The sequence below is a fragment of the Orussus abietinus genome, unplaced genomic scaffold, assembly GCF_000612105.2.
Source record: "Orussus abietinus isolate OABI.00-Male unplaced genomic scaffold, Oabi_2.0 scaffold24, whole genome shotgun sequence".
NCBI classification, from domain to species: domain Eukaryota; kingdom Metazoa; phylum Arthropoda; class Insecta; order Hymenoptera; family Orussidae; genus Orussus; species Orussus abietinus.
Window position 1 is genome coordinate 46,359 of NW_019394437.1, and position 22,256 is coordinate 68,614.

General features: G+C 50.7%; 3 protein-coding genes across 7 annotated transcripts; all 3 read left to right on the top strand.

Moving 5' to 3' along the window:
• The first annotated feature begins 1,744 nt into the window (after positions 1–1,744).
• Positions 1,745–5,716, top strand: LOC105701686. Of its 2 annotated transcripts, XR_001104244.2 has the most exons (3): positions 1,745–1,967; positions 4,874–4,941; positions 5,401–5,418. XR_001104244.2 is itself a non-coding variant. In XM_012428627.2 (2 exons), the coding sequence occupies exons 1-2, from the start codon at positions 5,092–5,094 to the stop codon at positions 5,687–5,689; spliced, it is 474 nt and encodes a 157-aa protein (XP_012284050.1). In that variant the 5' UTR covers positions 4,955–5,091; the 3' UTR covers positions 5,690–5,716. The 2 variants fall into 2 exon arrangements, 1 of the variants encoding a protein (XP_012284050.1); XM_012428627.2 differs by lacking the exons at positions 1,745–1,967; positions 4,874–4,941 and adding an exon at positions 4,955–5,276 and having other exon boundaries at positions 5,401–5,716.
• LOC105701680 lies at positions 5,698–11,669 on the top strand. The gene is made up of 4 exons (XM_012428620.2): positions 5,698–7,758; positions 7,876–8,376; positions 8,444–8,729; positions 9,182–11,669. The coding sequence occupies exons 1-4, from the start codon at positions 5,905–5,907 to the stop codon at positions 9,358–9,360; spliced, it is 2,820 nt and encodes a 939-aa protein (XP_012284043.1). The 5' UTR covers positions 5,698–5,904; the 3' UTR covers positions 9,361–11,669.
• Positions 11,670–12,024: 355 nt separating this feature from the next.
• LOC105701830 lies at positions 12,025–21,861 on the top strand. 4 transcript variants are annotated; one of them, XM_012428936.2, is made up of 8 exons: positions 12,025–12,612; positions 12,752–12,839; positions 16,422–18,304; positions 18,401–18,579; positions 18,880–19,042; positions 19,104–19,367; positions 19,424–19,645; positions 19,728–20,180. In XM_012428936.2, exons 3-8 carry the CDS (start codon positions 16,604–16,606, stop codon positions 20,178–20,180), a joined length of 2,982 nt encoding a protein of 993 aa, XP_012284359.1. In that variant the 5' UTR covers positions 12,025–12,612; positions 12,752–12,839; positions 16,422–16,603. The 4 variants fall into 4 exon arrangements, with proteins under 4 accessions (XP_012284359.1, XP_012284360.1, XP_012284358.1 ...); XM_012428937.2 differs by lacking the exon at positions 12,752–12,839; XM_012428935.2 differs by lacking the exons at positions 12,025–12,612; positions 12,752–12,839 and adding an exon at positions 15,072–15,140 and having other exon boundaries at positions 19,728–21,861.
• Positions 21,862–22,256: the final 395 nt, after the last annotated feature.

The following is a 22,256-nucleotide window of genomic DNA, read 5'->3' on the forward strand; positions in this document are numbered from 1 at the left end:
CCTCCTGTAGGCGTATCGAATTAATCTCAAGAAAGCAGGCGCGTAGCGCGATGCCGATTATTCAACCGACGAACGTGTATCGCCGTTGAATTCGAAGAGAAAAGTTTTGCAGATGAGAAGTTCCGAAGTCACTTCAAGACGTTCCCGCGGCCCGATTTTCCAGTAATCGAGGAGGAAATATCGGACGAGTAGGATGCATTCTCGGAAACGCATTGTCCCGGCGAGTTTCCGCGACGACGAAAGAATCGAAGATTACAGGAAGGACGTCCCACCTCGTCGGAAAGAAATGGAAAACCCATCGCTTACGTCCCGCCATGTTATTTCGCGAGTCCCGATTCCTGGAAAATGGCGGCCCAAGTATTTTTTTTTTCCTTGGGCCCCACGATTAGTACGGAACGTCGCATTAATTGGCGCGCAAATCGCCAATCTTGACCGCAGTCAAAGGCGCGGGTTTTCCCGAGGATAACTCTCGTCTCAAAACCGGCAATTTCTCGGCGACTCGCAGATAAGACGCCTGATAAATGGCGAAAAGGAACGACCTAATCTCCTCGTAATAACAGGTGAACAGGAGTGACCGGCTGGGGTAATTAATTACAGGCGAGGAGGGAAATTAATCCCGCCCTTGTAAACGCGTGGCATGAAATCTGAATGGCTTTGTCATTTTCGAGTGCCTTATTAATTTTCTCTCTATTGATAAAACGCCGGCTTTGGCTTTGACCTCCTTCGCGAGGGTCTCGGTCCTCGGGGAAAGGACTTTTTTTTTTCTTGTCAGGGAAACTGGAGCACGTAGCCCAATAGAAATCAAGTGGGGATCGGATAGACGGAGGCTCTCGAGATAATAGCATATTCTGCATGAAGTAGGCTTGACAATCCTTTGACATGGAGAGAAGTCTGTCGTTAAACAGGCTCCGCAGTCGAGGACTCGTTACTCGAGTCCATACCTCGAGCGAGGAAAAGCATTCTCTTCTTCCTTTTACGCGACTACCCCCCTCGTTTCCCTAAATCGTAAAAAAGAGATTCCATTATTCAAAGGTGGAATTATTCTAACGCCTTGACCGCTACGATATCTCGTTTCTTTCCTTTCCCCGAAGTTCGGCCAAAGGGGAGCTCCGCCCAAAGGTGTCGCAAAGTTCCCGGAATCCGGCACGTAAACGTCGTTTGCGTAATGAGATTCGATGACTCTCATTACGGTCGATCTTCCTTACCAGGCTAGGGCTTCGCTTACACAACGGAGCGACGCACCGGGGCGTTTTCCTCGATCCGATCCGTCACTTGGGACGATTTCGTCAGTTTTGCGCACCGACGTAAGGAGACGCTCATAAGAAAGTCGAGAAATTGTCATTCCCGCCCGATTGCGCGCGAAAAGGAATTTACAAAGCCCTATTGACAGCGCAAAAATCCGGACCCAGGAGAAAGTTAACGCGATAACCTAAGTAAACGTAAGAAGGAAGTCGAGAAATTGTAATTCCCTCCGACCGCGCGGCGAAAAGAAACCGCAAGTCCCGAGAGACAACGCAAGGACGTCTCGGCCCAGGGGAAAGATAAACCGACCGGTCTTCCGCGGTCGAAGTGAATCACCGAGGTACTAATTCGATCGTAACGCCGACGTGGAATCTCGCGTAAATAAAAGGAAAGAGAGCCGAGGAGGAGGGCAGAGGGAGAGAGAGGGAGAGAGATGGAGAGAGGCGTCGGCTTATCGGGCTCCAAGGGAGAGAAGTCGGGATCGGCGGTGATTGAGGGACAGTCGGGTGGATATCAGCCAGCGCCGCGCCGACTATCAGTATTAGCTCGGCCATCCTCGGGCGCACTCGACTCGCGAGCGCGAGTGCGAGGGCGAGTGAGACCGCGAGAGCCGCCGCGGGACGAGATAGAGAGAGACGGACCGAGGGAACGCGCTCCGATGTCGGCTCGTTAAAGCTCTCGCGCGACCAACCTGCCTCCGAAGTACCGGCGCCGGAATAAGCCGAGTGAGTTCGATCGGTCGTTGGAACGATTTCTCGTTGACGCCTCTAAAAACGTCGGAAACGTAACGACAAAAACCTGATTCGAGGGTCCGTCCGGATAAATACGAGATCTTCGATTTCGTCCCCGAATTGAAATCCGTAACGGTCGATTGGTCTTGATTTATCGTCAGGATTTATCGTTGCGTTGGATGAACGCCTCGACGGTAGTTACACCCGCGTGGAAGGTCCTTAAAGCGATTTGTCCCGATTTTTCGATTATTCGACCTCTCCTCAGACTCGGTTCCTTCGAGCGCTCGTCGAGGGGGCTTTGGCGGGACGATTCGAAGTGCCATCGACGTCGATGGCTTCCCAGAGGCTTCGAGTCGACCGTATTAACACCTTCCCGAGGGTGGACCTTTCGGCGAAGAGTCTTTCTTTGGGAGCGTCGAGCACGGTCGAGGGCCCTCGAATAGGCTCGAGGAGAGGTTCCAGTTTTCTCGGGCGATTTCCCTCGGCGAGCTCCAGGGCTCGCGGTTCTCGAGGGAGCCGAATACTGGGCAAGGTCGAAAGTCCGAAACAGTTATTCGAGGAATCTAATCGCGGGATGTACTCGGACGATAAAGCCGAGTGGAGCCCACGTTGGACTCCAGGCCGCTTCGGATGGCGTGAATCGTGGTCGAGAGGGAGAGAGAGAGTACGACGTAGAGAGGCAGAGATACGAGGGAGAAAATGAGGAGAAATGCAGGAAAGCTCGAGGAGAGACCGATTTTCTCTTTGCGAGCCCACCCGGGAACCATCCTCCACCAGTGGACGATATCTCGGTCGAATCGGTCCTCCCCTTTCGAGAGATCGATTAACTCCTCGATTAATCGGTCGACTCCCTCGAGCTATTTCCGACTCCAAGTCGAGTATTTACGCGGTCGGAGCACGCGGCGCGTTTATCTCCAGCCGAGATTACAGAGGCCGACTTCCAGCCGAAAGTTCACTGGGTGATCGACCGACGTCAGATGAGCCGATAAGTCGCAGATACGATGCCCGATAATTCCCGACGATCTCGAGTTCACCCCCCTCGTGATAGCGTTATCGCCGCGCCGATTCGACGAGTAGTTCGGAGCTTCGTCCTCGGGACTTCTTCTTTTTTCCTTCTTCTTCGTTTTTTTTTTTTTTCTACGACCGAAGACGGACGGAGCGAAAATTTTGCGATTCGACTGCCATCGTTTCTAACCGGTCTAGCTTTCGCTCGGCTGATAAGCGAGTAGTTGCTATCGTCAGCTCGTGTAATCCAGTCGCGCGTGCCCGATAGTGGAGAATGCTCCTCCTTAGCCCCCACGTTGCGGGTCTCTCTCTCCTTCTTTTGAGCTTTTTTTTTTTTTCCTTCCAAATTTTCTACAAACCGAGTTAAGCGGGCGAAGCTTAAACGGCGAGCGCGAGTCTCGAATTTTTGGAGTAATCGATCGATCGCGGCTTGTTAAGATCTTTTTATTATCGTAAATTTTTTTCCCCCTATTTTCTATACATTCGACGGAGGATCTTCGCGAGCGAAGGGGGTCGTCCCAACCGGGTTAATTCGATGTAACTGGATTAATTAAATTAGGTGCTCGTGCAGTCGATACACAGCGAGGACGCATGCGCCTCGATATAGGCCGATATTTCTAACTAGCTCGTGCCGGAATCGATTTAAATGCGATTCTACTCGCGAATTCTCTCCCACTGGGAATTTTTATTCACATTCGAAGTTCCCGGATAATCGTTAGTTTTTTTTTTTTTCCAGTTCGAGTCTTGACTAAGCCCGTGTCCGAGGATTAGCTCTGCATTGACCTCGGCTCGGGGTATCGATTTGCCACTAAGCCGAGCACGCTTTGACTTCGGAACTTAAAAATAGCCCTCCTCGGACAAGGCGAAAGAGTAGCGATTACCTGTACTTTTTTTTTTTTTCTTTGGCTTTCTCTCGGAGTTCGATATCGCGACAATGGCGAAGATCCTCTGGGATCGTAATTGCGATTAAGCCGTATCTTATCCACTCGGTGATCGCGTTTAAGACCTCTAGAGTTTGTAATGGGCGAAAGGTCGAGCTATCGATCCTTGCACTACCGACAATAAGTTCCTAAATCCATCCCCTGACGTAAGCGGCAATCGCATTTAGTCCTGTCGGAGGAATCGATCCGAGCCTCTCGCCCTTCTTCCATTGTTTTATTTTTTTATTTTTTTCCCCTCGGAAACATTTTCCCTCTGCCTGTTTGAACGTAGCCCTTAAAGCTGCGCGCCAGTCAACCGGGGAAACTCATTAACGAGATATTTGAAACGTCGGTTATCCCGAAAGTAAATACCAATTACGTGGGAAATGTAATATCGTTATGGAAGCTGCCGCTCGCTGTCCGTCTCTCCGAGCTCTCCCTTAAATCCTCTTAAAGTGGACCTATCCGAATATTCCGGGATAATTCCCTCCACCTCTCTACCGGAGGGAACGATTTCCTGATCATTTTCCCGGAAGCTATTTCCGTAGGAAATTAAAATACGGAGCAAGAGTGACGACTAGTCGGGATGACAAGCATGCCGCATGTAATGCACATTAATCTTGAAATCTAAATCGGCCGTTTCCGGCGACCTAGATCCCGCTCGTCTTAAGTCGATCATTATTTCGATAATTTACCGGCCGCCCAGAAAGTTTCCACTTTGAGAGGTGGGCCAAAATTGCCTCCAAGTTCCTAGATGGGATCATGGATAAAAAAAAAAAAGTGAATTAAAACGGGATCCACAACTCGAGGGCAATTTTCCGAAAGTCGAGGAGAGCTCGCCTTTGCAAATTGTACGATTAAGCCGAAGAGCGTTTATTTTCCGGCAATTCATTCATGGCCATCGATTAATCGCGAATGTTAATAAGATCGTAGAGGAGAACCTTTTCAAGGGAAAAAAAAATTTTTTTTTTTCAGAATTTTTGGTCTTATCGCGAAGACAGAGAGGGGAGGAATTACAGGGAGGAACGTGTCGCGCACAGAGAGTACGTACAGAGAGTGACTGCATGCTTTGTGTATGCTCCATTCGCTGATCGTGCCCGACGTTAAATCCTTAAATTGATAGCAACTCGTACACAATGAAAGCCATTTACAATCGGCGGTTCTAACTCGAGTCGCTCTCTGTCGGTTATGAAATGGCCTCGGCGGATTCCTCGTCCCCGGGCGCGGTGCGAGCTCGCGATCACGGTTTACCGCATTGCGGAATCCGCAGCATCCGCAAGGGTCTTTTCCCGGGACCTGGCAGGACCGTTTCAAAATTCAACGCGCTCACTAGGTCCCTTGGTATCGTCATGCGACTGAACCGATACGCGTCGGATAGGTGATTCCACCTTTAAGTCGTTTTGTCGGATCGGTGCCGGTACGTGACCGAACCGATACGTGTCGGATCGGTGCCGGTACGAGCCGGTCCGTGTCGAATGTTTATGCCGTCCGTATATTTGCAGTGTACACCGCATCAGCCAAAGAATCGTTCGCCGCATGGGTGCCTGGGTTGACGATCGCTTCGAGGAGGCGGAGGAGGCCGTGAGAACCCGATTCTCCAGGAGGACCGGAAGAGTCCTTCGGGACGTCTGCGATGGTGGCGGTGCTCGCTTCCCGGTTACGTCGTCGCTGCTACCGCTTCGCCGTCAGTTCTCCAGGCAGCTTTACGAGTGGCCAGTTTTACCGTTGTTCAAATCAAGGACGAAACTAGTCGGTGAGACAGTAGCTCGGCCCAGGACCCTCGTTCTCTAAGTTCTTCCTTGCCTTTCCGTTCCTCGAGTGCGAGCGTCTCGGGAAAGTGCGGGAAAAAAAAAGGATATTCGCGAGACCCCTGCGCGAGGGCGCGCCTAGAAGAAGAAGGATGAGCGGTAGAAAAAGTGGAGAAGGACCCGGAGGATTCCAAGGATAGGAGTCCAGCGTGTCGTGAGGAGGCGTCGAGAAGGAAGGATTCGATCCCGGGGACCAAAATGGCCGATTGGGCCAAGTTCAACGGCGCGGAAGGACGGCCGATCTCGGAGAAGGCTTGCTCGGAGTCGGGGAAGTGGACCGACTTGGCGAGGTCCGGGATTAGCTCCGACTCCAGGGCAAAAAAGGACGAGGGGATGGACGGATTCTGGTATCCGGAGGACACGGGAGCGAGGAAGAGGTCTCGCGCGTCCCGCCTCGAAGAGGACCCCGAGGACGACTCGGAGAGGCAGGGAGAGTACCGGGCGAAGGTTGCGACAGGCATTTCGATAGCGGAAGAGGAGACGACGAGTCCAGGCTCGAGCCATAGGATCGAGGTTCCCGAGGAGGAGATGATCCTCGAGGTCGGGCAGGACTTCGAGATGTCCGGCTCCCAGATCCGGAGGGACGCCAGGCAGGAGCTGAAGGACTCCACGCAGGGGTCCCCGAGGAGACCCGCCAGCCTCTGCAGGGAGGACTCGCTGACTAGGCCGAAAAAGCTGAGGAGCGTCCTGCTGGAGGGGAACGGGCTGTACGACTCCTCGAGGATGAGGCCCATCAGCGAGAAGAGCACCGAGCAGCTGGTGAACGGCGGCAAGTCGCCCAGGGAGGACAAGCAGGTCCTGCACGTCCAGTTCAACAAGGACTCGAGGAAGAGGCAGCAGCCCTCCGAAGCGAAGCCCCATCCGAGTCCCTCGGCGTCCATAACGACCTCTTCGTCCAGCAGCTCCGAGGACAACTCCAGCTTGGGCCAGTTTGCGGAGGCCAGACCTCCGGATGGAGGATGGGGCTGGGTGGTCGTGGCAGCCTCTTTCATGGTGAATCTCATCGCCGACGGAATCACCTTCTCCTTCGGCGTGATCTACGTGGAGTTCCTTAACTACTTCGGCGAAGGCAAGTCCAAGACCGCCTGGATAGGCAGCCTCTTCATGGCCATGCCGCTGTTGTCGGGCCCTGTGGCCAGCTTCCTGACGGACAGGTACGGCTGCAGGAGGGTCTCCATAGCCGGCAGCATCCTCGCCACCACGGGGTTCCTCGTCAGCTCCTTCACCAACTCCATGGAGCTGCTGATATTCACCTTCGGGGTGATCGCGGGCTTCGGCCTCTCCCTCTGCTTCGTCGCGGCCATTGTTATAGTAGCGTATTATTTCGAGAAGAAGCGGTCCTTCGCCACAGGACTCTCTGTCTGCGGCAGCGGAATAGGAACTTTTATTTTCGCCCCCGTTACGCAGTACCTCCTGGCGGAGTATGGCTGGCGAGGGACTACCTTGATCCTGTCGGGTCTCTTCTTGAACCTTGCTGTCTGCGGCTGCTTGATGAGGGATCTGGAGTGGACCACCACCAGGGCCAAGGCCAAGACCGAGGAGCGCAGGAAGAACAGGGAGAAGAAGAGGTCCAGGATGCAGAGCTCGAGTGCCGATTCCTTTTCCGGAAGCAGCTCTGCCAACACCACCACGCAGACTCCTCGAGGGGATCCTAAAAGGACCTTCGCCTCGGCCAACGCGGTCATCATCGAAGGACTCCGCTCGCAGGACGAGGAGCAAGACGGGGAGAAGCTCTTCTCCAGCCTGGTCAGCTTGCCTACGTTCGTGAAAAATGGAGAGAAGGTCCCCCTCGAGGTCCTGGAGCTCCTGAGTACCAGGAAGAACGTCTACAACGTCCTGCTGCAGAACTATCCCAGTCTGCTGATCTCGTCCAGGAGCTTCAGCGACTCTGGCGCGCTCCACGATCAGCTTAGTATTCCCTCGGCCAGGTTCGAGCAATCGCCGAGTCCTCGGGCGGAGTCCGCGAGTGGGCAGGATGATTCCAAGGAGCGGAAGGAGCGGAAGAAGCAGGAGCAGAACGAGCAGGTCGAGCAGAACGAGCGGAACTCTCAGGTAACCTCGATCTTGAGCTAGTCGTCCCAAAAGGAGACGGGCATCCTTGGATTTTAGGGATTCGGGAGAATCATCTCCTACTTTTCCCGGCATCCCTCTAACCGTCCATCCTTTCAGCCGCAGGACTCAGCGTCCAGGCAACACACCGACGCGGCATACCTTTGGTGGCTGAAGAAGATCCAGCCGGAGTGCCCGTTGAGAAGGTCCAGCACGGTCGTGGAGCATCCTCGCAGGCTCCCCACCGCCTATCTGAAGGACATCCGAGTCCACCGGCACAGCCTCACCTACAGAGGCGCCATGCTCAACATCAACAGGTACCGGCTGAGGGCTTCCAGCTGCCCGGACATCTACAGGAATTCCATGACTACCATCGCCAAGACCAAGATGGTCTGGTACGCCGGGCTGTGGGAGTTCTGGGACCTCCTCGTCGACATGCTCGACTTCTCCCACTTCGCCGACTCCAGATTCATCCTCTTCTCCATCAGCAACTTCCTGCTGTACACCTGGTACGATGTGCCTTACGTCTACCTGACGGACAACGCCATCGAATCGGGGTTCAGCGAGACGGACGCCTCCTTCCTCATCTCCGTCATCGGGATCACCAACATGGGCGGCGAGGTATGCCGGGCATCTATGTGCGTCATTGGTTATTTACGTATCGATGGATTTATCCGGGGCGTTTCAGGTGATTCTAGGATGGGCCGGCGACAGAGCGTGGGTGAACGCCTCCCTCGTGTACGCGGTTTGCATGGCATTCTGCGGCGCGGTTACGGCGGTGATGCCCATGATGGTGACCAACTACTACGTCCTCTGTGCCATTTCCGGTGCCTTCGGCCTCTTCATTGCGGCGAACTACAGCCTGACCAGCATCATCCTGGTCGAGCTGATCACCCTGGAGAGATTCACAAATGCCTACGGATTGCTTCTGCTGGTCCAGGGACTCGCCAACCTCATGGGACCACCTCTGGCTGGTGGGTGTCGCCGGGATGGTCCTGGCTCTCCGCAAAACCGACGTTAATTATCGATTCCTGGGAAACCGAGCAAGATGCCGCAGCTATTCGTGCATCCCTACACCCTTGCATCCCTGCATCCTTGCGGCTCTGTCATTCTTGCTGACGTTGGCCTAGCCAAGGTCGCCGGGGCCAGGATCAATTAACGTTGCATCGAGAGGTGCTTTGTTCCTCCAGAATCTCAGCACTCTCGACCCTGCCTTATCGATTCCGGTCTAATAAGCCTCTAGAGATGATGCTGGAATCGCGTTAATTGCTTCCTAAAGGCCGGGGATAACGTTACGTCGAGGGGTAAAATCGCGACCCGTGATGGGGACTGATATTAAGATACTTTAGTATTTTTAAACCCTTTGCGGATGATGTATGATGTATGGTGGCGCAACATTGATGCTAGATCTCATCTTTGCTTCCAGGGTGGCTTTACGATATCACGGGGACCTACAACCTCTCGTTTTATCTGGCGGGTTTCTTCATCGCCCTCAGCGGCGCTCTGCTGATGGTGACGCCCTTGATGGAGTGTTACAAGAAATGGCGATCCGGCGGGGACGCTGCGCTGCCCGAAAAGAACTTTTCGGCGATGAATAACGTCTGAACGCCACGACGCGGCGGGATTCAACGAAGAATGGGGAGAATTAAGGATTTTATAAGGTCGCGCACCATGAAGGAATTTCAAGGGAGCGTTTACCTCCTGACAGGAATTGCAGATGCCTAGCTCCTCTTTTTCACGGTGGAATTTCATTTTCTGCCGATGATCGGGCCCCTGGCTTTTCGTTCTAGCTTGACACCGAAGGACGGAGTAGAGAACGTCCTTCAGCTTGAAGCTTGAAACGGTCCGCAAGAGAGATCTGCAAGGCATATCGTAGGAGCAATTTTGAGTTCCCCGGGGACTCCTTATATCGGGCTGCCGAGATCTTTCTCGGCGTCCATTTTGTAAAAAAAAAGCCTCTTCCTCGCCGCTAGACCTTTTTACTTCGTCGGGTCGACGCGGCGACTCTGTATATAACTCTGTACCGTACAATCGTATCGTAGGCTTTTAAGGGAACCACGAACCCACGCGCGGTGGCCATCTTGGAAGCCGCCGGCCGCGTGTCTCCACGCTAAGGGATTTGAGAGAGGGACAGAACTTTAGTATTAATTACTTAGTCGTTAGGGATTTATAGTTTAGAGACATGTACAAACTAGGAGGACAAGCTTCCGGTGGTCGCGGGCGTTTCGCTCGACGTCAATGGAAACCTGAAGACGCTTAAGGCGGCCATCTTGGCCGCCGCGAGGCGCTCGACCAACCGGAGCCGAAGAGTTTCCGAATCTCAGGAGATTAGCCGCTATCAATTGTGATCGCCGATTGTGTTAACGAATGCCAGAATTCCTAGTGCCGTCGATCTCGGCATGAAGTAGGTCTTAATCCCCGACCGAGACGGAACTTCATTTTTTCCTCGTTCGGAAATTCCCTTGCCTCTTAAACGACCCAGCGCGTCGCTCGCCTCTCGTTTCGAAAGACGCGTCACTTTTTGCCCGACGCTTTTAAGGGCGCCGATTTCTCTTAGGACCTTCCGTTAGTGTTACGGCTCTTCCGTGATGTCGGACATTGTGCGCTCTTCTCTATAGGAAGATGCTTTTTTATCGGCTTCTCCTTCATCGTATAGAAGGAAGCGACCTCTACATCGAGAAACGATGTATACGAGTCCGCCATGTTTTTCCACGGCGTCGCTCGAAGAACTCGGACGCCGATTGTGATTATTTAATCTCTAGGCTTCTATTTCCTAGCAAAATATCCCCGAATATCTTTAGTAGTGCTCTGGACAAGTGTTTTTCGAAACGTCGCTAGACATAGAGGTAGGGCGGCCGTCGAAAGGACGATTTTTCCAGAACTATGGTCGACTTTATCGCGCTTGGCACTTTCAAGCCTGTCTTTGGAATTGATTTTTTCTGCGGTTGTTTTTTCTTTTCCTGTCATCTAGCATGTGGATTAATTGTCGCGGAATTGTTCGGGAATTTCTTGCAATTTCGCTCGCTAGGATTCCGTGGCTATTTCGGGGCCCAATTCGAGGTGGAAAAACGCGACGCGCACTCGCGGCCTTAACGGCGCTCAATCGAGAGGTGTAAAGCAATATTTTATTACGGTAATTAAAGAGACCATGGCGCACTTCGGCCGCAGTCGTTACGAAATTAAGTTTCTCGACTCCCCTTGGCCAAAGGGCCGTGTTCCTTAGTATTAAGTCGCGACGAAGGTTTAGACGATGTTACCTACTCTGTACATATTGAAATATCCGAAAGGGATTGCTTTGAAATATTTACGGATTGTCGCGCAATCTCCGCGACTTCGAGTCTCGTTGTTTAAGGACGAAGATGGATTTTCGACTTTTCGAAGGAAAAAAACAAAAAAATGTATATCCTATATACTCAGAGAACTCTTTTCTACGCCCCTTGAAGTGTCGTTAGGTCTAGTGATCGACGATAGTCTTTATTCTCTCAGCGTATTATTAACGAACACCGGTTTTGAGCTCCGGAGGCGCTGCGATCGTATCTCGCGGTCAGGACTCAAATTTTGAAAGCGACCTCGGCCTTTAACGGCCAAGCGAGCGTTGTAAATATTAATAAGAGCGTAAACAGAGACTTGCATGCCCGCAGTGCCTGCGAATTCGCGTAGAGATTTGTAAAAAAGAAAGGGAAAAGAGGGAGGAGAGTCGGGAGAACGGCTTGTATCGAGGAAGAGGCGCCCTCCATTCAAAATGGAGGGCGCTTGGTCGCCTCGAGATTTCATAGTCAAATTTAGAATCGGATTTTTCGACTTCTACACCCAGCCACACCTACACCGACACTCGAACACGGCACGTGTATGCACACACACGCGAAACAATCGTATTTAAAGTAAAATAAAGACGATGCTGTAATTTAATTCCACATCGAGTGCCTCTTGTTCGTAGTTACGCTCCCTCGGGCATAATCCTAGACAGCTCCCTAAAGACAATAGAAACTACGTAAACCAGGTCACACCACTCATAATGGGGCCGTAAATCAGTTCAGGCTCTAAAACGCAATTCCTTCTTCGCGCGGTTCCCCGGATTCCTAGGAGGGAGTTCGCCATAACTCCGCGGGATGGCACTGGCGGGCGCGATAATGGCAGCGCGCGGCCAGACCGCTCGATAAACCCGAAGCGGAGGCACCGTCGTAATCGATTCCTCGTGTCGAAACCGTCGGTTTCTCTCGCTCCCTCGTGGTCTTCGCGACGCACTTTACGGGGCACCGAAAATCCGCTTCGCGGGCGCGGTTCGAGGCTTCGAAGTAGCGAGGTGAGGCGCGTCCTCTTGTAGGACCTCGGCAGGCGGTTAAAGCGGCAGGTCTTATCGCTCTATCATTCGGCCTCCCTTTGGGCCGCAATAAATCAAGCCTCCGTTCCCGGCTAATGCGCAAGACCACGGGACGCGACGGCATGCGCCGGGGGTCAGGTGGTTGCTCGTCCTTCGTGGACTCAGTGTACTCCAGGTACTCCTCGACGACTCGTCGCGACTTCCAGCGCTGCGCGCCCGGGTTTACACCCTTCGGTAGAGCGGAAACTCGCGCGATACCGCCGCCCGCCGCCATCTTGCCGGTCCAGGAGGATCCAGGAAGTCCCGAGGACTCGTCGAGGCCTATCGAACCGCGCTCCCCCGGATCGACGACCCCTCCAGGGGAATATATCCGACTCTTCGGGGAGGTTCTCTCAACTTCCGGTACCACCTGCCCCAACTTCTGGCAGATTTTTGAGACGCTTCGCAGACTCTCCGGCGCCGATTCTGGGGAGGGTTCCTCCGAGATTATTTATCCAACAAAGATCGACCTAAGGACCTCGGCTAAACCCATCGCGGTGAGTCGAGATTTTTCGCGGCCCTTTGGTCCAGTATTCTGTCTTTTTTTTTTTCTTTTCTTTTCTTCTTCTTCAGACCTAACGCACGCTGGCTCGTGGATGCCGCTTAATTTAGCTCCGTTTTTTCTTCTTCTTTTAGTTCGCTTTCTTCTCGATTCTTCTTTCTTTTGGTAGCTGGCTCGCTCCCTTAAGGCTCCCCCTCTCGGAGCACTGAACGCCATGGCGAGGTGAATATCTTTTTCTCGAGATTTTATTTTATCCAACGGACTCTTGGACGGACGCGGCTGGTTTTATTCAATATGTTTTGGATATATTAGTTTTGAGAATCGTTGTTGCATGCCTCGTTGACGGAAATTCTGGATTCTCTTGGTTTTCACCTCTAGACGGTACGGAATTATGTCGGGTACACGCCAGGCCGAGAAATCACGCAGCCTGGTTTAGTCATCTCCGAATCAAGTTCAACGTTGTAATTCTTTTTTATTTATGAGCCACACATGTCGGCCGACCGTCTCTCTCGGTGTCTACCAACAAGATAAGGGACACCGTCGATCCGACTCCTCCGATTCCCCGGTAAATAGCGCGAGACGGTTTCAAGGCCTCCGGAAAAATTACCAAAACCTTTGGGGACCTTCTTAGACGAGGCGAGCAAGATTTTCGAGACCTAGCCGGTCGCTATCGGAATTTACTTCGGCGATAATTAATATGATTCACTTAATGGTTCTAGGACCTTATCCGAGATACGCGCGCGATACGCCGAAACGCTGGCTCGAGTCTCGAATATTTTATTAATCGTTTCCTAACTTTTCGGCAGACGTTTTGCGATTTATCTCCCGCAAACAAAATCTGTGCAAATAGATCGGCCTTTTTTTTCTTCCTCTTTTTTGTCGGCGCGAGCGATCTTGGCTCGCGACTCGAGGCCGACTAATTCGAGAGGCTCCTCCGTGGAATTACTAAAAATACTGGGAGTATGTCGACGGTCCCCCTAGATGTAGGCTAGACGCAGGTGCGACGTCAACGGACACGTGTAAATCGGCATTGACAACTTTTCTCTTCCTTCGGTGAATTTAATTACCGGCCGGGTGTCACCTGCGACTCGGCCCCGTTATCGCGACATGGCCATTTTTATTGCCGAAAACGACGAGAGACGTCCAGACTTTTTTTTTTTAAATCAAGTACACGTTTCTTCTCAACGGGTGCATCCGGGTTAACGACTTACGAGATTATGTCAGGATTATTTCTGCCTGTTTTACCCTTGGCGCAGCCGCAATCGATCTGTCGGTAGCCATAGAAACCCCCTTTTCGGGCAACCCCCCTTCAAGCGTGCTTTCCCCTCTTTCCTCGGTTTCCACGATTTCCTCCAATTGATTTACCTAAATAGAAATATTTCCCGATCTTTCTCAATCTGGTTTAGGAGTTAACCTCTCTTTCGACCGATCCGATTCGTATGCCCCTCTATTTTTTTTTCCGGTTTCCACGATTTTCCGAAATTAATTTATGTCACGTCAGATATCCCCACGATTTTATCCTGCCCCCTTTTTTAATGGTAACTTCAAATATTCCCGCAATTTATCCTGCCTTGTAAATGACTGCCAGGATTTCAAGGGTCACTCCGGGAAACCTTGGCCTGCCACTCTTTGTCTTCATCAATCTCACCGACTCCTCTTAAAAAACAGGGTCAAGCAAGTTCGCGTGCCTAAGTAGAGCGATAGGGGTCGGGGTTAAGTTTAGGGTTGCTTTGCGTGTCGCTTTCAATGTCCTACGTCGAACTTCCTGGCCACGATTTTTTTTTTCTTTTTTGTTCCCCTCTTTAATCGACGATTCGTGACCCAGGTGGCACGCCGGAACTCGGTAGTGCAATTAATCCGGCGCGTATCCGGCATAACGTCTCAAATCCAGTTTACGATAAGCGCCGTGCATGTATGGAGTTCAACGGACTTGTACGCTCTTTGTCGCGGCAACGTGTACTTGCGCACTTAGGCCCGGTTAGCCGTGTAATTGAACACGTGGGTACGAAGACGACGATGTCACTTAACGTGGCTTAAAACAACATCCGAAATTAAAGTGCTCTCGTCCTGCTCGCGATTCGCCCGAAAATATGAAATAAAAGGCCTATTAGGTCGGTTTCCTGAAATACGGAAAAGAAATTATTCATCAAAATTATCGACGAACCACAACTCGAGTGATTTTTGGCAGACTCGTTAATGAAGTCACCTGTGATTTGGAATACGAAAAAGAAAAGAAATTATTTATCAAACTACACCTCAAGCGACTCTTGACCGACTTGTGAATGGAATCGCTACCACTTGCGACTTTATTAAGGAGAATTTACGTCGCGGCTTTTAAAATTGGACCCGACGGCTATTTTCGGAGTGGCGGGGAAATTTCGCAATTCCGGACGAGGTGGGTTTCACAAAATTTGGCCGAGACCGAGGTTGAGATGGATTTAGGTCAGTGGTTCATCGATTTCAGACGCGAAACAAGGCGGTCGAGCGCTGCATGGATTCCATTAACCGAGGATTCTCCACAGGGTAAGGCAGGAAATCGGAGTGAAAGCTCTTTAAACCGAGCTTTCTGACATTTCTGTTGACCTTGACACCTGACGTCAAATGGTATTCGAGGAGGGGACGGAGTAGTTATTTCGTAATTTTTTTTTCCTAATTTTTTTAATTAAGGTTTGGGAATCGGAGCGCCGAGAATTTGAGAATCCAGGAGGGGCGTATCCACGTGTATCGCCGAGAGACTTTTTTCGGGCTGATAAAAAATATCCGATGGCAATTAACCGGGATTATGCCGTCGAGATAGTGGAAGGAAGATTTTGGAAAATGGCCCCGACGGTTGCGACGTCGTGACGCACTTCATCGCGACGGCGACAAACAGCCTCTCGGACGTCAGACCTTTCAAGCTTTTTATGGTCCTTCGGACGTTAGATACTAGGTTTGCGCAAGCCCTCGACCAGGTCGATATTTCAATTAATCGATACCTATTTGCGATGCAATCGAATTATAAGCCGATCGGTTTCTCGGCCCCGAGGGTGTTCAGAATTTCCAGAGACTCTTTCGAACTCGAACCGCATCCGTCTAAAGGACATGATATGGAATGATAATTAACGTTTAACAATTATTTACACTAATTGCGTGCCGTTTTTCAGGTACCATTATGTATGTTTCTTTGCACAATTAATTCGGCCTCCGGAAAATGTTTATTTTTCAGGAAAGCATTAACGCTTCACTTTCAGGCAACCTCGTCGGCACTCGCAGGGTGACCTAGTTGAGGTGCTTATTTTAATTACTGCCGCGTTAATGGCGCCGGATAAAATGGATCCGGAAGCTAGGGGCACCGTGTGGCATGCCGAGCATGACGCATCCTTCCTCTGCATTAGATGCACCCGTTGTAATTAATGTTAGAAATAATTAGCCCGCTCACACCCAGTAGCGATAGCACCTTTCCGTACCAAAACACGCATGAGCACTACCACTTACCTAACATTGCCTCGATGGTGAGTACCGAATCTTCATTTGTACCTATTAATATCGTCTCCGGCAAAATCACTAACGCAGAGAATTTGTAATAACCCTTAACGTTTAACCATTTATTAAAAATAATTCCTTGCGTTAGTGATAGCTTTCTTTCATAAATGGAAGCCTGGTCTCGAAGACTCCCACGAGAGTATCGAATTGACTCGAATCGAATGTAAGGGAAACCTTATACCTTAACGAGGCTTATTACCGCTTACGTTTATCTCCCTAAATGGAAGGCTTCCCCATGTCGTGAATATTTGACGCCGATTTGACGCAAATCAATGTCTCCAGGTCGAGGTCAGCGAAGAAGCGTGCATGCTGAGGCGACCGGGAGCACCTGAGAGCTCGAAGACCCATCCGGAGGTCCTTATGGTAGGAGAAGGGAGTGCGGTGGCCTCGAAGCAGGAGATCTACGGTCTGAAGGGCTGGCCCCGACGTTGGTCCCACTCGAAGAATCCCTACATTTAGAGAAAATGGACGACAGGAATCGGAACTTCCTGCGCGAGACCAGCCGAACTAGCAATGCGGAATCGCCGAGGCCACCGACATCCTTGAAGACCGCCATAAACCACAACCACAACCACAACAACAACATCGACGCGACGAGTCCTACAAGAAAAGAGGGCCTTTACGCGAAAAAGGGCAGCGGTCCATATTCCAGGACCTCGAGTCAATCGAGAGATTCCCACGTAAAAAGGGAGGAATACCCGAAAGGACCCGATTCAAAGGACACGAGGGAGTCCAGGAAAGGACTGGCTCCGATAGTCGGGTGGCACAATGGCAGCCCCACCGTGTTCCCCAGTTCACCGAAGAGCCAAGAGGGTCTCACCTCCGAGGATCCCAGCTACCCCACGTCCAAGGACTCGGGGAACACCGAGGACCTCAGCAGCCTGGCGAACGAACGACTCTTCGCCTCGACCCCAGCCCTGACCACCGATCGCAGCTTCGAGTCCTTATCCCCCGACAAGGAGACTTTCCTCAGCTCTGCCTCCCCTGAGATGGGCCCCGACAAGGACTTCGACCTGACGGACGATCTGGACACCAGGACGAACCCGTTCACTCCCGGGACGGATTGCACGGTGGACGATTCCCCGACCTCCCCAGTACCGGAAAAGAGCCCCGAAGAGGCCTATCAGTCTCGGAAGGAGTCCCAGGATCCCGACCAACTACCAGGAGTCTTGGTGTACCGGAAGGGCTCCGACCCCAAACCAGGGATCATCAGCAATCCCGGGTTCCAGAACAAGGATAGACCCTGGAGGGACTCCATAGACGGGTCGGAGAGCATCCTGGAGATTTACGACGGGGAGGACGGCGAAGGTCATGGCGACAAACCCGGCCAGAAGCCGAAAATCCCTGACGGTGGTTGGGGCTGGGTCGTGGTGATGGCCTCGCTGGTTATCTCCATGATCGCCGATGGGGTGTCCTTCAGCTTTGGCCTCTTGTATATCGAGTTCCTCCAGGAGTTCGGCGCCTCCAAGTCCAAGACCGCCTGGATCGGGTCCCTCTTTATGGCGGTTCCGTTGTTATCGGGCCCCGTCATGTCCGCCCTGGTGGACAGGTATGGGTGTCGCAACATGACCATCGCCGGGGGCCTCATCTCCGGCCTGGGATTCGTTCTCAGCTCCTTCTCCAACACCATCGAGGTAATGTACTTAACCTTCGGTGTCATCGCGGGTCTTGGTCTGGGCTTGTGCTATGTCACTGCGGTGGTGAGCATCGCGTACTGGTTCGACAAGAAGCGGACCCTAGCTGTAGGTTTAGGGGCCTGCGGAACAGGGATCGGGACCTTCGTCTACGCACCTATGACCACCTTCTTCATCGAGGAATATGGCTGGAGGGGCACTTGCCTCTTGCTGGCCGGCACCTTCTTCAACATGATCGTCTGCGGGGTCGTCATGAGAGATCCCGAATGGTGGATCCTGGAGCAGCAGAAGCAGAGTCCTGCCTCTCCTAAGAGGTCCTCGGCAAGGTCCGAAGGTGGGAGGTCGGCTGCCAGTCCTGTCGAGGACTTTCCTGGAGTGGAGGAGCTGAGGAGGTTACTGAAGAGTGGCAAGGCTCCCGAATATCTCCTTCAGAGTCTTAGGACCAGCACCGAGGCCAGGACAAATAATCAAGGCGGGACCTCCTTCAGGAGCGTCGTCAACTTGCCGACCTTTGTCAGACAGAGTGAGAAGGTAATGGTGGTTATTCTTATTTCTATTTTTTTTTATCGTTGCAAAGGACGAGGTTTTCAGAGACTCCTGTACCGATTGTGCTTCGCCTTATCTCAGGTTCCTCTGGAGGTTTTGGAGTCCTTATCGGCCAATTCCAGGCTCTATCACGTTATCCTCGAGAACTATCCCAGCCTTCTCCTGTGTCGAAGTTCGTCCGACAAGAAATTGGAGGACTCGGTCGGTGGAGAGGTCTGCAACAAGAGTGGAGTCACCATGTCTATGAGGTTACACGGCTGGTCTGATATCTGCATCTTGCATCCCTTTTATATATTTAATTTAATTTAAGTTAAATTAATTTACACGTTAATTTAGTTTTAGTTTATTTCTATTTCATTTATATCCTTTTTTTATCCACGCTACTAATAACAGACGCAAGCATGGTTCGATTCCTAGCATCCTGGGGTGGTTTGTATCCGCATGGTGGTTCATTATTTTTAATTTACTCTTTGTTAAGTTATAACCTGCACTTTAGTAGGTATTGTCTTGTGTTATCGAGGAATCGAATTATTTTTAAAACTTGGCGCTGAAACTTTTAGGATCAAGCAGGCTACGGAGAAAGCCAAGGCCATTTCATCTCAAGCCAAGGACTCCCATCCAGGATCCATGAACGCGTCCAGTAAAATTTTGGCCAATAGGAGGATGTCGAGGAAGGATCTGGAAGAGGTCAACCCTTTACTCGCCAAAGAAGTCGCGCAAGCTGTGAGTTATCTTCTCAGGTGAAGGAAGACGTTGCTGGAGATAAACGAGACTACTCTTCAAGGTGGCGGATGCCGAGAGGGCCAAATCCCAATCCAGGCACCACCTTCCAGGATTCGGAGGCGGCGTCGTAAGGACGGACTCTCTTCCCTGGTTAAGGAGACAATTCAACACGAACACGCACTACTTCAAGGACATCCGAGTCCACAGGAACTCCGTGATGTATCGAGGGGCCGTTCTGAACCTCCACAAATATCGTCTGCGAGCCAGCAGCTGTCCCGACATCTACAGGAACAGCATGACGACCCTGGCGAAGGAGAACGAAGAGGTACGTCCGAGTTATCTCTCCTTTCTTCCTTCACTATCCCCATTTCCCACCTGTAGAAGTGGTACAGCGAGCTGCTGGAGCTGCTGAAGGGCATGATGGACTTCTCCATGTTCCTGGAGCTCCACTTCTTGCTGCTCTCCATGTCGACCATCTTGCTGTTCACCTGGTTCATCGTACCCTACTTCTACCTTGCCGAGCACCTCACCAGGAACGGATACACCGAGTCCGACGCCGCCAACCTCCTCAGCATCATCGGCATCACCAACACTATAGGCATGGTGAGAACGATCTCTGGTTCCCGAAGACCGTCTTCGGGGGTCTTTTCAAGGTGAACCACGTCCCGATTCGTCCTTTTTCTAGATCGGTCTCGGCTGGGCCGGAGACCAGCCCTGGATGAACGTGACGAAGACGTACACCGGATGTCTTTTGGCCTGCGGAGTGGCGACCATCTTGATGTCCGTATTTACAAGTTCCTACGTCCTCCTCATGATCACGTCCGCCGCGTTTGGGCTCTTCTTCGCCAGCAACTTCAGCTTCACTCCTGTCATCCTTGTCCAGCTCATCCCTCTAGAGAGGTTCACCACGGCCTACGGTCTGAGTCTGCTCTGTCAGGGGATTGGAAATTTATTGGGACCTCCCCTGGCAGGGTGGTTCTTCGACGTCACCGGAACCTGGGACCTGTCGTTCCTCATGGCTGGGGGATGGATCATCTTTGCGGGGTTCCTCATCGGATTCGTCCCCTTCACGAAGAACCGGAAGATCTGGGGCAGCGGGCCCGTTGAGATGGAACGGGATAGGGAAGCCGAGGCTTAGGATGCTCTTGATACGTGAGGAGTTCGAATTAACTTGACCTACCCCCGGTTCCTCAGGGTCTGAAATGTATAACCGAACGCCATGTATCCACGAATCCACAAATCCACTATCGGAACATCCTAAAAAACGCGACTCTCTTGCATTGTTAAGCGAGAGGATGAATCGGCCATTTTGTTTTTTATTCTGAATTGGATTAACATTTTCGTTAATTCTGAAGAATCTCACGCGTTGACCGAGATGTCCATAATTTAGGAATCTCAATGTCGCATCCTAGTTTATTAATCCGGTACCTGGTCTCCGGATTCTCTTTTTTTTTTTTTCATTACATTGTTAGCAAGTACTGTTGTTAATCAGCGGTAATCGCTGTTCAACGAATCGAGAGGGAAAGTGTAGTAGTTAGATATTAGTGGTAATCCAGAACGTTTCGGTGGTGCTCGTTAGTAAATCAAATGGAATTGCCGATAGATAAGGTGTTGATAGTTTAACAATGCAATTTCCACGCCGTGACTTAAACACAGACCGTGTCGTTTTTAGATAATTGCGAGGCATTGTAATTTATCCGCACGTCCTTCGAGACGGCGGAAATAGTCATTCGACAACGGATGTTCAATTGCGTCTTTAGTTCCGTTATTATCATCTACCTCTTTTTATATTAATCAAATACCTTAGATATATGACGTAATATTTATGTACAAAGGACTGCTGAGGGGGCAATGAGGACGGTTTAACTTCGGGTGGAATCCCACCTAATTAACGCGATTAAACAGTAATTAACGACTGAATTGCATCCACCCTCCGTTTGTGCACCATTTTGACGAATGACATTATGCCCGGTGTTTCCATTGTTGAACACGTTTCTTGAGCCTTTCTTGTTTCTTATCACTGGATCATTTTTACAAGAGGAAGCACCGGTCTTTAATGAAGCTGTAAAGTATTCTTCGATTGTATCGATCGACGTTGAAATTAGACATCTTAATGATGTTGACAATTATTTTACAATACGACAAAGGAACGGAATAGCTATTGGCGCGAGATGTTAATTAAAAGAGATATATAAATGTATATATACATATATACTAATTGATTTTGTTAACGAGTCAAATGTATTAGACATTGCGGTTCCGAAAATGTTGCATTTCTGGAAAATCTTGTTATTCACTTGAAAATTCCGATTGGACAATTATAGTAAGGCTAGTTCTATAAAACAAAGTGCACTGAAATGTCCAGCTCGATACCGCCTTTTTTCGGATTTTGATATCCTGATTTTCGAAGAAGTCCCTCGGTAGAATAATTATTATTGTTAAGAACTTTTGACACTGCAGCCTGTCGGTGGGGCGAAAGTGTCTTTCTCTGTTTTTTTTTTTTTTTAATCTACAACCGAACTTGCCTTAACGATCCGAAGCGCTTTGCAGCGAAGTTATAATGTAACTGTATATAAGGGAAAAAGTATTTAACAAATGTTTGTACGCATTTATAGAAACGATACACCTTATTCATCTCGTCGCAGAAGTTCATCTCTTAGAGATCTCTAATGTACGTTTTGGTCGTCAATCTGTAATGCACGTATATTCACCATGTTCTCCAAATTTGCCCGATGCGTCACATGTTCAATTAACAAAGTTTATCCCAACACTTCTCTGTATACAGTTAAATAAATTAAAATACGTTTGAAATTTCAAAATGTCTTGGATTTTCTGGTGACGGAGGAAGCGTGAGTTGTATTTATAGAAACATTTATTTAAAATACTTATTCCACCTCTGGCGATTTGTAACAGGATCATAGGATAACCGAGGAGGTGGCACGGAGTTTCTCCCGAGCAAGAATTTTAGGGGTTGAAATTTCCGATTTCTAACAGGAACATAGGACAATCGAGGAGGTGGCACGGTGTTTCTCCCGAGCAAAAATTTTAGGGGTTGAAATTTCCGACTTCTAACAGGAACATAGGATAACCGAGGAGGTGGCACGGAGTTTTCCGCGGGCAACAATTTTAGGGGTCGAAATTTCCCACTTGTAACAGGATAATAGGACAACCGCGGAGGTGGCACCGAGTTTCGTACTCGTTTAATTAAACGTAC